The following is a 20,923-nucleotide window of genomic DNA, read 5'->3' on the forward strand; positions in this document are numbered from 1 at the left end:
TTTCTTGTTAAACCAGTAATTTATTGTGAATAATAATTTGTGAATATTGTAAATATTTTGAGTAATAATTTGTACCACAACATACAGTAATTTAGCCAAACTGTTAAACTTAAGGGGGCTAATTTTGATATTAATTTCCGTAACATACCAAGTAACATACCAAGTAACATAACTCTATTGATTACTGATCACTGTCTTTTTTTCTCCTTAATTTTTTTATTTGACTTGTTTTTTAATTCAAAGACATTTTCTCCGCAGCAGTATCACTTTTATACCAGCAATAACCAACATCACTCACTAATAAAGGGAATGCATGGGAAAAAGAGGGCACAATGTGATTTCTGAGTCACTGATAGATTATCCTTCCAGTTGGCCTAGTATTTCCCTGGGAAACACAAAAGTAAATTGATATTCTAGAAAAGTTACTTATAATAAGCTTTGCTTTGCTTGATGAAGTACCATAACATTACTTACACTAGGCATAGTACTGTCTGGATTTTTTTTTAACTGCATTCATGAAAAAGGTAAAAAATCCTACATATCAAACCCTAAATACAATCAAATGAAACCCACATTATTGTCAGATTACACAATTTCATGGTAAATAAATTGTTAGATTACTCACATAACTTAACACCAAAGTTATTCGCAACACACTTATCTAAAGCTTGGCTGATCTTGAAATGGTAGTAAAAAACTTTATCTCAGTAGCTTCATTTTTTATACTTTTTTCGGGCCATGTAACACATGAAAAATCATGCTATTCCATGTACAAAGCATTTACTTCATTACAATGACCTTAAAATGGAAAATACATTATTTAATTTCTTTTCTCGTCAAGCAATTATAATTATCAACTGTGCTTGTGGTTGTGTTTATGTGTGCAGAAGATGTTATGCATAGATTGAAGTTTATTATCTTTAATATTTCTACCACCTTGATTAATTTTTTTTTTTTATTTCTGTACCTTTGTGTCAACACAATAGAGACATCCTAACAGTGACAGGTAACAAAGAACATGGCTGCAAAAACTAAACTGGGACTTTTTCAAGAAAACGATTGACTAGAAGTGAAAAATTACTTAAATGGTTGACATTGATGGTGCGACAACGGATTGTTGATCTTATTTTCACTTTTTCCATTTCAGTTAGGAACAAATGAGACTTTTCCTGGATAATAAAATTTCAGAAAAAATTTTCATCAATTTCAATAATAAAATCACCCACAAATAAATAATAACAATATCATTGAACTAATTTAAAGACTCTGTTTTTACTCTTGATATCCAAGTAAAAGCACTTGCGTTATTCAAAATAGAACAATCTTACATCTTACTAAGTAGAAAATATATGTATCCAAGTATAAGCACTTACATTATCTGAAATAGTACAATCTTCCACCTTACTAAGTGTAAAATATAATTATGTAGATATATAAAATGTGCAATACCTATTGGATACATATGCTAAACAGTGCAATTTATTGAATGGGTCTGGAAATCTACTCTGCCATTTTTTAAATCTGAAAAGCTGTGTGGGGTTCATATCCATTTCACTAGGTATAAAAGAGAAATTGGCATTGGCAAAAATGTGGTTTATCTGATGCTCTAACCAAACTTGCATACTTTCCTTTCTTTGCCATCAATCGAGGCCTTCACAGTGCTTTGTGAAGTGTTTTTCATTAAGTGAAAACTAGAGAAGTTTATCAACAACAATAATTGCATGATTTTCCTTCAAATTCTTGAGCAAATTCAAAGTCTCGTTTAAATAAGATAACGATATCATTCCTCATTATATCTTGTCCAAAGGACTCACACCATTCTTCTCCTCATAAACAGGAGTGCTAGGCTCCTGCGCACTTTCACCACTCTCTGACTCAGTAGAATCATCATCGTCATCATCACACCTACACACACTTCCAGTGGAGTTCTTTGAGATTTGCCTGTGAAGATCTAAAGTACATGATGATGGGTTGTCATCACTAAAAGAGAAGCCCCTTGGGGCAAAGGCACTGCTTTCCGTAGGTTCAAACAGCTCTCCTGTATGCTCCACTGTGGATTCATGTGGCATCTGTAAAGTGAAATCATTCTCAGTCAATTAGAATCTTGCTGTACATAAAAGACGACATCAGAACAGTTCACAGAACATTTCCTAGAATGATTTGACCTAGCTGCCATTTCCCACTGCTTGATAGCAAAAAAATATTATTAACATAGTGCCCAATTATTATTTAATGACTTTGTTGTGAACAGCTTGAGAAAGAAAGAACTAACCGTAGCAAGAATGTAAGCCTTCAAAAACACTCAGTTTAGCAGTGTGATTGCTAAGTAAAAGCTAAGTTAAACTTGATCATTAAGGAAATTATAAAACTGGGATTTAAACGAGACAAAACATCTCACTTACAAGTTGTGGTGGAGCCCTAAAGAGATAGCTGAAGGGATAGTGCAGCAGGTTCACACAAGAGGCTGCATATAAATCAGCATAGCGTGTAGCTTGGCTGGCAAAGAAGGTCTGCCTGTTACCTAAAAGAGAATGCGGTACCATCAGTACATACATATGAAAAGCTGCTTAATGAAAAAAAAATTACTTGTTGTTGGAGATGAATTGCTACCTTACTCTTCAAAGTAGTTGGGACAAATTATAACGTTAAACCATCCCTGTTCTGAGCCTGGTTGTTTGAGGGCTGGATAATGCTATCCACTGAATAAATCTCTATCCAGTAGTTAGCACAGTTGGGACAAAGTATCATGTTAAACCATCTCTGTTCTGAGCCCAGTTCTTCAAAGGCTAGATAATGCTATCCACTGAATAAATCTCTATCCAGTAGTTAGCACAGTTGGGACAAAGTATCATGTTAAACCATCTCTGTTCTGAGCCCAGTTCTTCAAAGGCTAGATAATGCTATCCACTGAATAAATCTCTATCCAGTAGTTAGTACAGTTGGGACAAAGTATCATGTTAAACCATCTCTGTTCTGAGCCCAGTTCTTCAAAGGCTAGATAATGCTATCCAGTGAACAATTCTCTATCTATAGTTAGCACAACATGTTTTATTAACGCTCATCTGCTGGACAGCAATTTATTGGTTAGATAGTGCTATCCAACCTTCAAACGACTGAGGCCTGTTGTTAATAGGCTGCAAGCGGGCACTTTGGCACAAGTGTTTCTTTACCTGGAAGTTAGTTTAAAGCCCTGAGCAAAGTGAGCCTGCAAGAGGTCTGAAAGAGATCTGGCACCTTATTACCAGTGCCCAACAAGTTGCAGACCTGTTCCTGACTGGTGTTGCTTATCATAGCCTCAAACTTGATTGTGGGCAAAGAAACTTTTGCACTCAAGTGTTAATAACGAGGGCCTGCTAACAGACTATGCTTTTAGTAGTTGGTGCAGCTGGGAGGAAAGCACCCCCATTTAAATGTTACTAGGCTTTATCCCATTGAAAGGGGTGATTCTTTTCGAATTTTGACTGGGATAGGGTCTGGAAGGTAAAGAGATAAGACAGTACATGTAGTATGGCTCAGCATGTGCAATATTCATTTAAACAACTAACCAGCATAACAGTGGCTCAGCACAAAAATTTACATTGATGGAAAGAGCTCAAAGCTAGTACAAATGGAACGTTGGGTAAATTTTATCTGCAAAGACAATTGATTTTAAAGGAACTGAAGTACTGAAGGTGAATGAAGGGATCAGAAATATTTCTTTCAAAGTTTCACATTGTTTTTTATTTTGTATCATGCTTCAATGCTACAGAAGCAATTACACTGAGCTTTACGTGAGACATCAACCAAGTTAGGCATTAACACTATTATCTTGATTAAAAGAATGCTTTCAACTCTCTGTAACTAATTATCCAAAACACACAACTGGAATTTGATGTCATTGTAGATAAAGCGTTCATAACTTTGAAGTGGACAGCTGACTAGGAGTTCAGAGACTAAGATGCACATCACAAGTTACAATGAGTTATTTACATAATTCTGTTGTACTTTGGTCTTTGTTCTCTGTATTCAGCTTCAGTAAGAAACTTAGTCAGATCCTCTGTTTTTCCTTTTCCATGATGAGTTGGATAGGAATAATCCAGCAATTCTCCAAGAGATAATTTTGGAAACGTTTGGGACAGTTCTTCATCAGATTGTCTGGTGAACAGCCTAGGATTGATCTCAAGGCCAGTAGAATAAATGGGAGGATAGATATTAGCAGTGTGGTGATCTAAGCTGTAACCCTTTGGAAGATCATACTTATGCATGACAACAAACTCCTCTGACGAGGTGTTAGTGTCATGAAGCAAAAAACAAGGTAAATGCAGAAGCATTTTCAACGCTGATTCTTTGGCCATTCTTAGCTCTTCTGTGATAAACTCCAAGCGAGTATCGAGTTCTCGTTTTGGCATTAAAATCATCCTCCAACAACGATGCAACAAGTGGACATTCTTTGTTTCTCCTTCTTTTTGAGTACGAAGAATCCCTCTAAGATAATTCACCTTGTCATTTTCGTGGTCTTCAGTGAAAACAAGAACTGGTGGAGAACGTTCAATGAGCTTTCTTTTCTGTCTTGGTAACAAGCCTGATGGTTTTAAGTATTCAAGACGTTGAAGTAGCAATTCAGTTCTCAAGAACAATACGTTCGGTTGTTTGTAACGAACGTCTATCGCATCCAAGTCGTGGTAATTCGGCTTCAACGGTTCGAGGCCTGAAAGTGGTGTTTTTGACTTTTCAAAGCACTTGTACCTTTGCAGCTTCAACCTCTTCAGGATCACAACCTCTAGCTGGGATTTAGAGCTATACTGCCTGAAAAAACCATAACGGGAACTCGACAGGCGGCAAAGTTTAGCAACGTTTCCCCACATGTTACGCGCGGAATTCTCTAATTTCTATACCTGACTGTTTTAAGAGACTCAGAATAACCGTATCCGGTTTTATAAGCACAATCCCTCCCTATAACAATCAAGATTTGAGGAGAATCACGAACAAGTTCTCCTTGCCAGTAGCGAAAATGGCCGCCAAAGCATACTTTTAACTAATCTCTCCCGGACAACTTTTCTTGGCTGTCATGTAATAACCCATCAATTATCCCCAGGTTTCATCCAATAACTTGCGGAGCACCATAACATCTGTTGTAGTGGCAGAACATTATCTTATCGCTCATCTACATTTCATCATGCTTTTGATAGAACGTGTATATCTGCCCCTTGTGATTTTGTGATGAGCAATTACCATCGTATTTGCATTACTATCGCGAAACTTCAAAAATACAAAAGAACAGCTTTGCGATCTATACTTTTATCTCTGGTCGTGAAGATTTTTCCTCCAGACCAGATGTGTTGTCACTTCCATGAGCAGCTTCTTTTAGATTATTGGGAGCCGAAAAGTGATCAAAGAATTAACTTAGGATTTGACTTAGGATAGGCTGTACTGACTCTCTGGACGCTACAGTCTCGCCCATGTGGGGTGGGGAGGGGAAGGGACGCCACTTTCTCTATATTACAGTGTTTCCCTCCATTACAAGTAAGCGGATGACGCATTGCAAAAGAAAAATCTGTAGCCCGGAGTACATCACTAGAAGACGTCTGGATTGGATTCCGAGTTCAAGGCGACAACGATTTCTTCCATTTAGAGATAAGGGACTTTCACAAATACGAAGGAACGTCAATTCTTTTTTCAATGTGGATCCCTCAACATCATTTACCGGACCCTCATGTTCATGGTTTTGATCAAGAAAGTGTGCATTATTTGTTCTGTGTGTATTTTCCAGTATATTTTATGTAGTGCTGTAACAAGAAAGGTTCTTTGAAGTCAAGGGATACGAAAACACACTGCTGATAACTAGTACCTTATTGCAAAATTTAACAAAATAACCGATACTACAAGAGTAATTATGGTTGTATTAGCTGAGTTGATAATGTGAATTAGCCACCGTAAAGAGTTTCGAGGCTGACGTTTTAAGCGTTAGCCCTTAGTCATTGCGAAGAGCCCTGATTGGTCAAAAACCTACCGTTCACTGTGCATCGGTAAACCCATAGAAAATTGAAACATACTGTGTTTTACTTTAAGTTTGTTTAATTAAAGCAACAGACCACATTTACCAGTGGGTTATCGGGAGTAATAACCCATTTGTTCTCCCAACATCTCATGCGGGATTTTACGCCAGTAAACCGATAGAAAATGCGTCTGTTAGCTAAATAATTCATTTCCTAAACATATTAGTATGTCAACGTTTGTGAATATATGAATATCATATATGTGAACTGCGGTTAAAGAAATAAGTATGAGAACGATCTTCGCTGTAATGAACACTACTTAAGCAGTAGTGAAACAAGGCCTGAAAAAAGCTCAGGCCTGTACGGGATCCCGTACAAACCAGGCCTTGTTTCACTACTGGTTAAGTAGTGTTCATCAGTATGTGTTGGCCATTCAGTGTATGCGATTTAAGTTGGGCCTTCTAGCACCCATGAACAAATGTTAAATCATAGGGACTGACTCTATTGTTAAATACTGAAAGCTGATCAAACAAGAATTTATTGTTTTATAATTTTTTTTTTGCAAGAGAGGGGTTCTTGCTTTGCAGCAGTTAAGGCTTCTCTGTGTACGCTTCCGTGTAAAACAATCCGCTCGAGTATTACACTTATTCTAAATGGTCGAATACTCTGAAAATTTTGGAACATGGATAGATTTGGGTGATTGGTCAATTAACACTCATCTTTCCTCTTGAGCTGTGAGAATCGGAATATGTTTGGACTTACCGCTACGGAAAAGACTGCCCATCTGACCGTAACATGTCTCCATCATGTTAGTTACCTCCTGTTGAGTAAAAAAAGGACAACTCTCTTGTTAAAAGTAAAATAACTTCTGGAGAGCACTGCTTGCTTCTCATGTCTCTTTCTACTGAGAAGAACTAGGGAAGACATACCAAAGAATAGAACAAAAAAAAAGAACAAAAAAAGGTAAAAGGACATCTGAGGATGGAAAAATCTAAGGAGGATTGCAAATGAAAACATCGAAAACCCAAGACTAAGTTACTCAAGAGGTACAGAGTATAACAAAGCTCTGCTCAATATTAGGCCATCACGGTTTAATATGAAGCCTCCAACTACATTTCTGCTTTTTGTCATAAGCTCACTTACCTTTATGGAAGTTTTTATTTCTGTGATGTCTGGTTTGTCAATTGCGGCCGAGTCCAAATTCCTAAAATATTTTAACATTATTCACGTTGATAATGACTCCATTGAAAGTAAGAAACTCTCGTGTGTATTCAACTTAAAGGCATACTGAACTAATAACTATACTTGCAGCAATCAATCCATTTACAACGAGCCTGTCTTTACTTAATCACGTAAACTTACTTGTACGTATCAGCTAGTGCTATGTCAAGATCACGAAGCTTTGTGAAAACATCTGAAAAGGAATAACAAGAAACATGTTATTATCTAGTGCACCTGTAAGGAGAAACGGAAGCATTTCCTAGGCTTAAGTCTTCACGGTACTTGGGGACATGCCACACTGTCCTGCTAAAGTAAACGCTCTGATAAGTTTCCTGTCAAGAACATCAGGTTTCCAATAAGCCCCCTCCTCCTCCTCCTCTATGATAAGCCCCCCTCCTCCTTCGTTATGATAGGCCCCCCTCCTCCTCTATGATAAGCCTACCTTTTCTTCTATGATAAGCCCCCTTCTTCCACTATGATAAGCCTCCCTCCCTATGATAAGCCTCCCTTTTCTTCTATGATAAGCCCTCCTCCTCCTCTATGATAAGCCTCCCTTTTCTTCTATGATAAGCCCTCCTCCTCCTCTATGATAAGCCTCCCTTTTCTTCTATGATAAGCCCCCTTCTTCCACTATGATAAGCCTCCATCCTCCTCTATGATAAGCCTCCCTTTTCTTCTATGATAAGCCCTCCTCCTCCTCTATGATAAGCCTCCCTTTTCTTCTATGATGAGCCCCCTCTTCCACTATGATAAGCCTCCCTCCTCCTCTATGATAAGCCTCCCTTTTCTTCTATGATAAGCCTCCCTTTTCTTCTATGATAAGCCCTCCTCCTCCTCTATGATAAGCCTCCCTTTTCTTCTATGATGAGCCCCCTCTTCCACTATGATAAGCCTCCCTCCGCCTCTATGATAAGCCTCCCTTTTCTTCTATGATAAGCCCTCCTCCTCCTCTATGATAAGCCTCCCTTTTCTTCTATGATGAGCCCCCTTCTTCCACTATGATAAGCCTCCCTCCTCCTCTATGATAAGCCTCCCTTTTCTTCTATGATAAGCTCTCCTCCTCCTCTATGATAAGCCTCCCTTTTCTTCTATGATGAGCCCCCTCTTCCACTATGATAAGCCTCCCTCCTCCTCTATTATGAGCCTCCCTTTTCTTCTATGATAAGCTCCCCTCTTCCACTATGATAAGCCTCCCTCCTCCTCTATTATGAGCCTCCCTATTCTTCTATGATAAGCCCCCTCTTCCACTATGATAAGCCTCCCTCCTCCTCTATTATGAGCCTTCCTTTTCTTCTACGATAAGCCCCCTCTTCCAATATGATAAGCCTTCCTCCTCCTCTATGATAAGCCTCCCTTTTCTTCTATGATAAGCCCTCCTCCTCCTCTATGATAAGCCTCCCTCTTCCACTATGATAAGCCTCCCTCCTCCTCTATGATAAGCCTCCCTCTTCCACTATGATAAGCCTCCCTCCTCCTCTATGATGAGCCTCCCTATTCTTCTATGATAAGCCTCCCTCTTCCACTATGATAAGCCTTCCTCCTCCTCTATGATAAGCCTCTCTTTTCTTCTATGATAAGCCCTCCTCCTCCTCTATGATAAGCCTCCCTCTTCCACTATGATAAGCCTCCCTCCTCCTCTATGATAAGTCCCTCTCCCTAATAAGCTCCCTGCACCCCCTCCCCCCTAGTACAAAACTCTTATTTATTTGGCCTGGATGTTTTTCATCACCAAATATACATTTCCATGTAAGTGGAAGACTGGGTAAGTAAATCTAACAAACCTTGTCTCGATTGCCACACCTCCAGTTCTCGAGTCAGTTCTGGAATCACAAGGTATGTTCTGAAAGATCAGACAAGATAGATGAATAAATAGAGAGGACTGAGCGTTTCCCATTTGGTATCAAAGGCCTCAGTCATTGGCCACAGCTTGTACTGGTCTTAATTGTTTTCGTATATCACACCCTTACCTTAATCTATCGCTGACCCTAGTGGGATATTCTCATAATTTAACTTATATTGGGCTACTATCAATATACATACATCATTCATAATTTAAACATAGAGGCCTTGGGAGGGGGTCAGAAGAGAACAAAAACCTACCACTGAGAGTGGAGCTAATTTTTTATTCTGATAATTTTCCTTATATTTTAAATTCATAATTGTGTAACTTACATGTAGTCGTCTTTCCCTTTCTTCATTACAAAGTATTTTGTAAAAATTTAAGTCTTCTTTTCCTCCAGGTTGAACATATATCCAATTCCTCATATATCATAAACGTGTGGCACACTTGCACACAAACAATTAAAAATATGCTTATTTCCATTTTACCTCCATCCTTGCTTTTTCTTGGATTTGAGGATATCACCAAAAATGTGGTCCCCAATGTACAGTATGTCCTGGCAGGAGAGAAATTATTGTCATTAAAACATGACATAAATTGGAAAAAAATGCATAACACAGTCTTCTTACCTTTCCTTCAGCACCTAAAAGGTTACAAAACACATCTGAAGAACCTAAAAGAAGAAAACAGGTGGCAAACAAATTTATAGCCTGAGCTGTATCAATTGTTAAGGTAGAATGAGGTGTAGACCTCTTGTGAGATTTACAGTGAAGAGCTAATAGAAATAAATGCAATGTTGCCCTCTACAGGTAGTTTTTTACCTCCAGAGAATATTTGTCCCTCCTTTAGTTTACCAGAGTATCTCCCAATGCTAAGAGCTCCAGTCTCCTGGAAAAATAATTCCAAAGGAAAATACCAAAATTAAATACATACATACATACATACATATGTTAATTGACCACTCCCTCATAGGGCTTTTCAGTGCCATTCTTACAACACTGTGCCCCACCCATCCCACCCCAGGGGAGAAAATCAACCACACAGTAATCTCGTGGATTTATGAAGTAACCAGATCAATACAGGTTTTAAAATGGTTTCAAATAACATTAAATTTTTTTTAAGTTGAAAAGTCTACTGGGAAAAAAAAATAATGATAACAGTAATAATGATTACTGAACAGATTTTACTGCTAATAATGATAATAACAATAATGTCAATAACAATAAACATTTTTATGATAAATTGATCAATGTGACTGGGGCAAAGTCCTTACCGTGTCAACCCTTCTCAGTGCTGTACCTGAAAGGGGTAAAATTCATAAAAGAATGCTTGTGAAAATAAACATACATATTACAAAGAGAAGACAGTTGGTTGGAAGTAAATGGAGTTTGCATCATTGGGTGTATCCAAAAACAATGTTAAGGGTACCAGCGGCAGCAACACGTGCACACACTGCAAAGTAACAGTTGAAGGTGATGAAACAACACATCCTGTTAGTGATGGATGGGCCAAAAAGTGTGGCCTGTGCTGCACTTGTCAAATATAAAGGGAGTTCAGCATTGAATATTAAGTGAGAGGTACCGGTATGCACCCAGCCTATAGTCTAACTCTTTACTGATGATAGGGTGGATGAACAAGAAAAATCAGACTGCTTGTAAAGCAACTTAAGCAATGAAATGACCCACAGCATGGGTCTACCTATACTATTAATTTGCAACAAAATACTCTTGCTACCTTCTCCAAAGAAGAGTGGTTTTCTAGCATCTACACCAACATAATCAAAATAAGATGTCCACTTCTTGATTGTCTTTCCCGACTGAAATACAGGAAATGTTATATAAATGAGAACAAACAGAACACAGGCATTTCCTGAACTACAGGTTACTACTTTGAATTAAAAACAGTACATTTTTAAATAAGGAATACCTCATCAGTTTCATTCAACAAGAAGGACATGATTTTCTGCAAAGGACAAAAAAAAGAGTGTTTAGTTTAAACAGTTATCTTTCAAATGCTATTAGACAAAGCCAAAGGAAATAATGGACTATCTTTATTCATCATTTTATAGTATCCAAGGTAATATACACGTCAAATAAATTAACTTACATCTGTGTATAAGAAGTCACTGTTTGTAAGTATAAATGTTTTGCGGTTACTTTGCCTCATTCTGTTACATTAAAAAGAATTGAAGACAAACATACAAAAATTAGTAAACAACACTCCTTCGACGATTAATTTCTTCTCTACACTAACCTAAAGAAACTTTGTTTAAATAGGTTCAAAAAGTGAACATACCTAATTAGTAATTTTGGAAGTTTAGGCTGCAAGAAACAAAAACAAAACACATTATTAACATGCTTTTTTTTTTTAAACTAGAGGAATTAACAAAAATATGACAACCATGACACAAGAGTGGGCACCACCTCTACAAGCTTACAAATAGCAACTGCAGGGACACCTCTACACAGAAACAATTTTGAAAAAATACCCCCAAGCTGGGGATTGGAAAAACTGTAGAACACAATGATGCATAAAATTGGTCTGCGACTCTCAGCAGTGATATAACCTTGCCTTGACATACACTCCCATTGGGGTCGGATCATTAAATATATTTTTATTCATTGGGGATGTGAGGAGGGTGGAGAAGGGATTTAAGGTAATTTCTTATGCACGAGTTGTATTAATCTATACACAGACCTCAATAATACTGGTAATTTTTCAGATATCTTTTGTTATCACCCGTAGGTTTTTCAACTTATTATTCTGACTGTGGCTTTTTTGGTTAAAATTGCACTCTCAAAAGTTTAAGAATCTTTTCTGTTTGAACTTGAATATCAAGTAACTAAATGCAACAAAATTGTACCACTGATGGAATATTGAGTACTGACCTCTTTAATAACGTAAGTCTCGAGATTGTCTACAGTAATTTGCTTCAATGTGCCCTATGAAAATAAAAAGCCACTCCAAAATAGTATACTCATCTGGTAATAGTTGCCAGAGAGTGTCAAGATTAATCCCAACAGATTTTATAGAGAGAAACTTGTCAAAAGTTTTACAAGTAACCTTTTCTATGAGTCCTAAATGGAGTACAATGATAAAGTACAGAAAAATCCCAAAAGAATGTTTGTGAATTTGCAATACAGTACTGTAACAGTAAAATCATACAAGAATGTTTGCGAATTTGCAATATAGTACTGTAACAGTAAAATCATGCAAGAATGTTTGTGAATTTGCAATAGAAAGAAAGAATATTTCTCAACATTTAACAGCTCATGTCTTTTAAAATAGGTACATAAGATAAGAAGACAGCTGGTTGGAAGTAAATGGGGGTATATTGGGTGTACCCTCACTGAAACAACCCAAAATGTGGCAGTAACACATGCTTGTAAAAACTTGTCAAAAGTTTGACAAGTAACCTTTTCTATGAGTTCCAAATGCATGTCTCTAAGGCCTCTAAATGTGTGTCAGTTGTAACTTATGTGAACAATCATGCAGCATGTTACAATTACCTTTAAGTGCACCCAGTCTACTGCTGCTCTAATATCTTGATGAATGCTTTTGTAGGTCAAAAGCAACTGATCAGAGCTAGTTACACCATTATTTGTCCTGTTCAGGATTAAGGATTGGTCAAATGTATGAATTAAACCCAAGTTTATTATAGTCATGTATATGTAATTGATTGAACAACAATCCAGATAAAGAAATTAAACTAAACATTACAATAATATGACAAAAAAAATATTTTAAAAATTTAGCACTGCAATACACTAAGACTTGATGTATATGTAGTAGATACACTGATAAACTTGTTTGTTTGTTTACTGATCAAAATTAATTACTAAGTTAATCAAATACATAATTACTTTGTTTTTGTCTTACCTTTTAAAATCAGGACAGTTGTCAAAATAATCCACTAGACAGGCCAACAAATGTGTTTCTGTGTATCAATTACATGGGGAAAAGGAAATATTAATTATTGTCCACATACATGTAAAAAGTTTTTAGAACTTAACATCATACCTGTACTCATATATTGAGTTGTCAGTATCGCCAACTGAGTAACTTTGTAAATTAGGAAATTTGTTGTTGAAGGTTCTTAAACTAAAATCAGTGACAGCTAGTAGTAACACTTTATCATTCCATTTACCTGGCAAGTGGAATAATGTATTCAATATAAAATATCTTGAAGAGTCAGACTGTAAATAAAAGTAAGGTACTCTTTTTAATAATAAATTATCATAAAACTGAAATATTTACAGAGAGCACTTCAACAAGTACTGCTCTTATACATGCACACTGCTAAAACTATAATTTGTATCCCTTTAGCATCACTGAAGATATGCTCATATCCTGAGTGCTGTCAAATGCACATTTATCTCATGACTGCAACTCTCCAAGGAGGCATATCATTGTTTCTCCAGCCCTAAAATCAGATGATGATGAAACAGCATGATCACTTTGTTCTATTATCATTCTGAACTGAGCAACAACTTTCTTTGAGTAAGATAATTGTGCAGTTCTTTTAATGAATAGAGGTTTGAACAAAGTTATATGGGACTACAGAGGGCATAAGGGATAAGGAAAATACAACATGTTCAGTGTAACAAAATCATCCTGCAACTATATATCTTACTACTGATTAAAATTACACATTTTGTCAAAATTTTGAGAAAATATAAATTAAAAAATTAGTACAAAGTTGTAGTTATAATTACCTGGACAAACTTATTTGGGTACACTTTCCTCACTTCATAACTGTTAATACAAAAATAATTATTTTAAACAAAACAGAATTCTAAATCAGATACATAATTTTTCAGTACTGAGTAAACTGATCAGAAGGACAATGTACATTGTACCAACCAAAATATTATTACATGAATATTGGTTAAGCTTGAAATTAAAGGTTGTAAAGGGATGATTTAGTGTTAAAAAAAAATTACAAATGTTGAAAAGATAATGCCAACGTACCCACTTAAGAACCTAAAACCATGCACACAAACAAGAATGTTTCCATATGTGTCCACCTAAAAATCAACAAAAACTCATTTGGAATACCTTGAAACTGTTACAAGGATAAAGTCACATGATAGTTCATATGGTTGTAACAGTCTTTTAGTTACTGATTCCTTATAACCAAGTGGAAGTCATGCAAAGGCCTAACCATTACTAGGGGGTGGCAAAGGATTTATACCATATGTGTGATCAAGGGCAAAATTAATGTGATGCATGAATGTTACAAAAAGGCAAGTATGACTCAGGAAGTTATGAACCAGTGCAGGTTTGCCTCCTGAAATATATGTAACCCAAGATTTTTTTCTTTCATTTAGTGAAAACTTCAAGATTTCCCTAAAACCTCACATGCAAGAAGAGAAATTTCATTGAAGTTTTCTCTTTTAATGTATGATAAATATGTGACACTTAACTTTTTCTAAAATTTGTGAGTGGAATGGTATCAGGAACCCCCCCCCCCCTTGCTAACCTAAAGGCTTACTAACATTCAACAATTTTATATCATTTCTTCTGCACTGCAATATTTGTTGGACATGCATATCTAAGAGCTTTAAGTATACATTAGATAATATAAACTTTGCTTGCTCTTCAATATTTTTCTTGTTAAATGTCAGTTCTCCAAACATGTACCTTCAACAGATTTCCTAGTTCACAGTCAAAGAAGAGACCCCTAAAAGAGAAATGAGAGCACATTTTTAAATGTGTAGTGAAGGGGCAAAACTCTACCAGTAATTTTTGACTTTATCGTGAGACCTGCAATCAGTCTCTTTTGGAAATGAATGAGAATTTTAAGTAAATATGAACCATGGAGTGTCACTGTTGAATGCAAATCAAAATACATACCTAGCTGGGAATGATTCATCATATTCAAAGTTAAGTACATCCTGAAAAAAAATTTAAAATGTTACAGTAGTGATGATATTTTAGTCTACTATCATTAGATAGAATAGATAGATAGATAGATACTAAGATAGATAGATAGATTTTATTGAAACACAATACATAGCAGCCTAGGGCTGAACTACGTACCGTTGAAATACAAATAATAAAATTACTAAATATATAATATTATGCTATATAATAAAGTACTAATAAGTTCAAAAAGCCACCTACAAGATCTAAAATTAATTTACACCATATTTGTATTAAAACATGACTCAATAATAAAACTATTTCTTACACGTTTCGTGTTTATTTTAGGATTTGTCAAAATTGCATGTTTGTCGAAGCGAATATTTGCAAGCCTGATGTGAAGGTGGCAATAATGCCCGTAACCTATGATCTGAGTCGCTTAGGATGTCTTTGAAAAGTGTGGCACAAATATCACTGTGATGGATGCTAAGCGGTGCTATCTCCATGTGACTAAGAGCCTCATCGTAACTGAGGCCAGGGCACATGATTTTTAAAGCCCTCTTCAGGACTCGCTCTAGCTCATTAATGAAATACTTTGGGAGTGAATAATAATACACAGGGATCACATAATCTAAAACTGATCTTACACACGTGATGTAAAATAACCCTAAGTTATTGCAGGGAACCTTGGCCCATCAATTAAAACAATCAATTAAATAACATGCTGCATGTTAAAATAAGTCTTCCTTCAACATCCTATGCATAATGTGGTATCTTAAATGTTTGATAAGTTACATGTAGTTGAGGAAATTTATTTTGATATCCAGGTAACAACATCTAATTGATATGTTTGCCAAATAACATCTTGGCACCCCTTAGAGAAGTTCTATTTTTCATTTATTTTCAGCAGTTTTAAAGGTTAGTATGATTATTTGCTTTTACGTGAGCAGTATGCAAGTATATAAATTCTGTGGCTTTTGGCAAAGAAGCTTTAGAATCACAGATGCCTGTTCCTGATATTCTTTTGGAGGCAAGGGGGTTGCTCTACACAGGCTAGAATTTTAAAGAGCTGGAGGAGGGAGAAAAAGAAAAACATCTTGAAGGGACAAAGCAGTAGCAAACTATAACTGCTATTAACAATTTCAAAGGTTTCAAATGGTTATTATTATCAATCAGCAAAAGTTAAATAGTCTATCATTTATCAAAAACCAAAACTTACTAATGAATGAAATCAAAATACCTTTGGGTAACCAATGGAAGCTAACCTTTCACAGATTAAACGAAAGGCTTTCTTTTCATACACAGGAGATTTGTACACTGCAAGAAATTTGAATCAAAAGTTAATCCACATGTTTTATCACACATTACACTTGTCTGAGAGAATTGGCGTATCCACCTCAAAAGACATTTAAATGTCTTTACTTACTACTTAAAAGTAGTAAGTAAATCATTAGTCCTCTGAAAAATAGTTTTGTTATTACCTCGAAGTACGACAAACTGATCAAGTTATACCTGCTAGAGTATAGTCCATATCAAAGCCAAAGAATTTGATCTTATCCAGACTAAGACTTCTATTCACAAACACTCTGAAACAAAAAGAAGGGTCATTTCATTCCAAGCCAAAAGGTAAATAACTACTGGTAAGATTGGCAGCATGTAATAAGATTCAACAAGAGCAATAACAATACAACAATACTGCCCAGGAGTTAAAGACAATTAGTTGATTGTTCACTCAAACAAGGGTATTCCTTTAGGACTGCTGTTGTTGATATTGAATGATTTTTTTGATATGCTTTTAGGTAATTGTGTCAAAATGTCAATAACTGTTTCCAACCAGAATCCTTTTGAGGACTCCCCTTATTAGCCTTAATAGTAGCTAATGGGGATGTGTCCCTGGATGGGGTCACATTCTTGTGACTGTATTGACTATAATAGGGTTGCATATTCATTAGAGTTACCAGAATGGGGTGGCATATTTTTGGAATTTTGGGGGGTTAGAAAAGTCTAGTGAGTGGGGATTTAACAATACAAAGACCAACAGTGAAAAATTTGTTACTCTATTTCATGCTGTTGTAAATGTAGATGCATAATCAGAAAGTGACCACAATGGAATTGTATAAATTAGATTTGCCCATAAGCAACTAAGATGGGGCCTATAACTGGGTACATAATAGACTAAATAATTTGGATATATCAACAAAGTTGAAATGGTAAATTGGCCACGGTAATGATTACAAAAGCTGACGTTTCGAGCGTTAGCCCTTCGTCGGAGCGAATGACAAAGGGCTAATGCTCAACGAAGGGCTAACGCTCAAAATGTCAGCTTTTGTAATCATTATGGTGGCCAATTTACCATTTCAACTTTGTTGATATATCCAAATTATTTCGTTACTCCCACCGACGCAGCCCCAAACAGTTTCTTTCGAAACTATCAGCCTTTATACATAATAGACCATAATGGGGTAATGGTCCTGAGAAGCCAGTGGCATAAAGCCAGCAGAAATTGACCCAAGTACCCCCTCCCACCCAGGACTACCCTTCCCTGGACAAATTGTATGACCCTTAATGACTCACAGTGACATTAATACTGGAGTAAAAACTTCTGTACATACAACTACCTGTTTGCAGTGTCTCTCTTGAATGCCTTTGAACCATCAGGAGTGTCCATCCCAATAGAGTTTTGGTCAAATGGGTGGGAGGGGTAAGGCATCTTCAATTCCAAGGGGTCTTTGGGAGTACTCTTGACCCAGCCTTCCTATATTGGGATACACTTATCAGTCACAAAACAAATGATATTGGGAGAAAATCTAGACATGTTCATTAGCATTAGGGACCTAACATAATTTACAGGGAGAGGAGGGGGGGGGGGCTGGTGGAAATGAGAAATAAACTTCTCAAAAACTTGAAGTCCCCCCTTTATTGGGGACACACTTTTTATTGGTTCCCCCCCACCCCATAATTCTTTAAATTAATTTTTTGGCACTCAAAAAATGATCTAAGATACTATACCAAAACATTTTATGTAAACCAAAATGAAATGTTATGAAGAATACCATCCTACCTTTTTTAAAAGTGATGCACAAGGAGATATAAGTGACAGAGGGGAAAGCAGGGAATCTGAGGATGAAATACTTTAAGGACTTTCAATTGTAAACTGTTTGTTTAGATTGAGATTGAGTCTTTTGTTTATCAGAGTCTCCAATTAAAACATAAAAAGTCAATTTTGCTGGTATTGATATTGCAGAATTTTATTTGGTCCCCCCTTTTTATGTGCACACAAATTTTTGGTCCCCCCCCCCTTTAAATAACGTTAGGTCCCTTACCACCTTCACTTCCCGTAATTTGCCTGATTTAAGATTTTATACAATTTTCTTTACCAACATTTAATTACTCTGATGGTCTGTGTATTCAATTCATAAACTTTTGACTTCCTTAGCAAGACTTGTATTCAATCTTTAACTCCTGAGATCTGATTGTTATTTTCCCCCTCCAGCTTCTACACATTTCCTTGTAATTTAGTCAATAGAATTTGGTTTTATATCAAGATAACAATTTCTACCTGATAAGTTTGAGTATTCTCATTACTTGTCTGCTGGATAGCATATGTATATTATAAGGAGAAGTTACATCTTTAAAATTTCACTTCTGGGAGTTAAAGGGTCAAGAACTCCATATTTAATCAAAGTACATGTAAAAAGAAATAAGAGAAAAACATCCACAGATGTGATAGACAAGATATGAAACTTGGAAAAAAAACTCTGGTACAAAGAGTGTACAAAACACATGCAGCTCACTCAAATGTTTCATGTATAACAAATTTACTCAATGTCATGTTAAACACATTAAGAGTCACAAAGTTTTTCTGGCCAATGTTGATGGATGCCTCACGAACATTTTTCATCATAGTATACTTGTGTCACAAAAAGTGATGTTGACATGTATCACCTTGACTGTACTATATATTTTGAAAGTAGGTTTATCTTTGTTTTCGCTGTGACCCAAGATGAATGTATCATCAAGGTAGAAATATCACAGTCAAAACAATATTCCACTTGGATGAATAATCTGCTGAAGTGCAAGAGTCATCTAACATGATGGCGACAGATATACTGTAGTTAACTTTTCATTTTAGTCTCCAAATATTGATACAATGACCATCTCAAGATAGAATAAAAAAAGTTAATGAGAGCAACAAGCCCATCACTTCACTTAAAATTTTGGGAAATACATATTACATTCACAGATGACGGATTTATGTCTTCCACATGAATTTTTGAAAGTGAATAAGTTGCTGCGATGATATTGAGGGGCCCTACAAGTTTGACTATGCAGCATGTCGGGATTTCAGCGTAGAGAACTGTTGGATAATAAAGTGTCATTCCAAGATTAACTCTAGTGCAAACTTGTGTCCACAATACATGTAAGCACTGATCGTTGAAGTTTATATATTGAGTAAATATTATACGCTTCATCGGTCTTCCAGTGTTGGGAATTGATCATTAGAATGGTATGCAAGCAAAACTCTACAAATTATTAATCAGCACTGTGGAAAAATCAGACGTGTAAAAATTGTCAATAATCCTAAAATTTTAACAATAAATTTCCTCCTTAACCCTGAAATTTCATGTGTAGCATATTCACACTTTAGCTTGAAGTTTCGACATAACAATGGTTCACGGGATGACCATAAAATTATGCAATTCCTATCACGAATTACATCTACATCATCAAACAACGATTTCTTTCATATCTAAATGCTTAATTAGAGACTCTTTACAAGAGCAATATGAGTTAACTTGGGCGAGTTTCATCTCGAAATAAGAGCCACAGTCTCGGTAAGGGTATAATTATACTAAATGATCAGTTTCAACAATTTGCCCCAGTTTGAATAAAAAAAAAAAACACGATAACCTTCAGTAATATATGCACCTATCGATAGGTTATGGGCTTTCAGTAAGACTAATTAATACACGACTGCTGAAATATGAAAATGTTTCCTACAAATAAAAGCCAACGAATTCATTCAGCTGGTAAGCAATTTCTTTGTCACGTCATCGCGAAGAAAGGAACCGGGTGAAGAAAAACCTTACCTTTGGTACCATTAAATATTCAACTTCGTTTGAAGTCAGTTTCTTCTCTGTATCCATTGCACCTTTTCCAAACGTTTTACAGGCTTCGTTTTTCAAATACTTGAAATTTAGTCGATTAAATTTTGAAACTCTCGGAGAACAAAGGCACAAAGAGGTGTCTTCAAACAAACTCGCTGGCTCACCGACAAATATCCCACGGCTAACCAAAACAAGAATGTGATTGGTCAAAACTAACAATAGAAATGTGGTGTTTCATGTTGTTTTCGACCTCACGCAACTTCTCGTTTCACTCATGTGACCCGCGTTACATTACACTCAAATATGTCGAAAATTCCGCTCATTTCTGACAATTTCCAACGACGTTCCCTTAATATCCAAACAGAAAATAATGGGCATACAATCTGAACAATGATCTTGTCGGTTTGAATCTCTTTTAATTCAATGACGAGAGCTAATAATATGTGCAAGCACGCGCTGAAAGACACTAGCTTCATTCGAGAGCGCTAGCACGGTTCACTTTTCCCCTGATATATACAAGACATACCTGACCATTCGACCTATAGACCTTCACTGATGTTCGTTACATGGTATCTTACCTTCGATTCTTTCTAAACGACGGAAATCCGCTTGCACAAGTCCAAAATCACAGCTCACAGGATCCTCCTTGGCTGCAATACTCAGACCATAGATCTACAACGCTTGAAAGAGAACTAAAGGAAATGTAATTTGATTGGTCAAACTTTTTTCCAGAATGTGACCTATCACAGGGAGCTCTTTCACACAGGACACCAAGGGCAAGGTCAGTAAAGAAACTGGTGGATTTGAGCAAATCTTTTTAAAATTATTTTACGGAAAACGCATTTCAGGCAAAGTGCTCCGCTATCGTCGACGAATCATGGCACTTTGCTTGATTGCACCTCCCTATTCCCACA

General features: G+C 36.3%; 2 protein-coding genes and 1 long non-coding RNA gene across 5 annotated transcripts in view; 1 reads left to right on the forward strand and 2 right to left on the reverse strand.

Annotated features, from left to right (window-relative positions):
* Nucleotides 1–20,727, reverse strand: LOC111322734 (cytosolic purine 5'-nucleotidase). Of its 3 annotated transcripts, none has more exons than XM_022925898.2 (26): nucleotides 20,588–20,727; nucleotides 17,520–17,656; nucleotides 16,414–16,487; nucleotides 16,142–16,218; nucleotides 14,893–14,933; nucleotides 14,680–14,719; nucleotides 14,008–14,063; nucleotides 13,752–13,791; nucleotides 13,184–13,232; nucleotides 12,916–12,973; nucleotides 12,546–12,642; nucleotides 11,925–11,978; nucleotides 11,332–11,357; nucleotides 11,143–11,203; nucleotides 10,963–10,998; nucleotides 10,771–10,852; nucleotides 10,310–10,335; nucleotides 9,858–9,924; nucleotides 9,666–9,709; nucleotides 9,525–9,592; nucleotides 8,978–9,036; nucleotides 7,338–7,389; nucleotides 7,119–7,179; nucleotides 6,738–6,795; nucleotides 2,403–2,521; nucleotides 1–2,069 (listed from the first exon to the last, which is right to left on the reverse strand). In XM_022925898.2, exons 2-26 carry the CDS (start codon nucleotides 17,609–17,611, stop codon nucleotides 1,791–1,793), a joined length of 1,716 nt encoding a protein of 571 aa, XP_022781633.1. In that variant the 5' UTR covers nucleotides 17,612–17,656; nucleotides 20,588–20,727; the 3' UTR covers nucleotides 1–1,790. The 3 variants fall into 3 exon arrangements, with proteins under 3 accessions (XP_022781633.1, XP_022781632.1, XP_022781634.1); XM_022925897.2 differs by lacking the exon at nucleotides 20,588–20,727 and adding an exon at nucleotides 19,992–20,188; XM_022925899.2 differs by lacking the exon at nucleotides 20,588–20,727 and having other exon boundaries at nucleotides 17,517–17,654.
* LOC111322735 (uncharacterized) lies at nucleotides 3,507–6,718 on the reverse strand. The gene has a single exon (XM_022925900.2). It carries the CDS (start codon nucleotides 4,842–4,844, stop codon nucleotides 3,966–3,968), a length of 879 nt encoding a protein of 292 aa, XP_022781635.1. The 5' UTR covers nucleotides 4,845–6,718; the 3' UTR covers nucleotides 3,507–3,965.
* The window catches only part of LOC148741957 (uncharacterized), a 12,658-nt gene continuing 12,406 nt past the window's right edge, over nucleotides 20,672–20,923 (forward strand). The window contains exon 1 of the long non-coding RNA XR_015990232.1: nucleotides 20,672–20,790. This is a non-coding gene — a long non-coding RNA (uncharacterized LOC148741957). The remainder of the gene's footprint in view (nucleotides 20,791–20,923) is intronic.

Source organism: Stylophora pistillata, chromosome 1 (genome assembly GCF_964205215.1).
Source record: "Stylophora pistillata chromosome 1, jaStyPist1.2, whole genome shotgun sequence".
Taxonomy (NCBI): Eukaryota; Metazoa; Cnidaria; class Anthozoa; order Scleractinia; family Pocilloporidae; genus Stylophora; species Stylophora pistillata.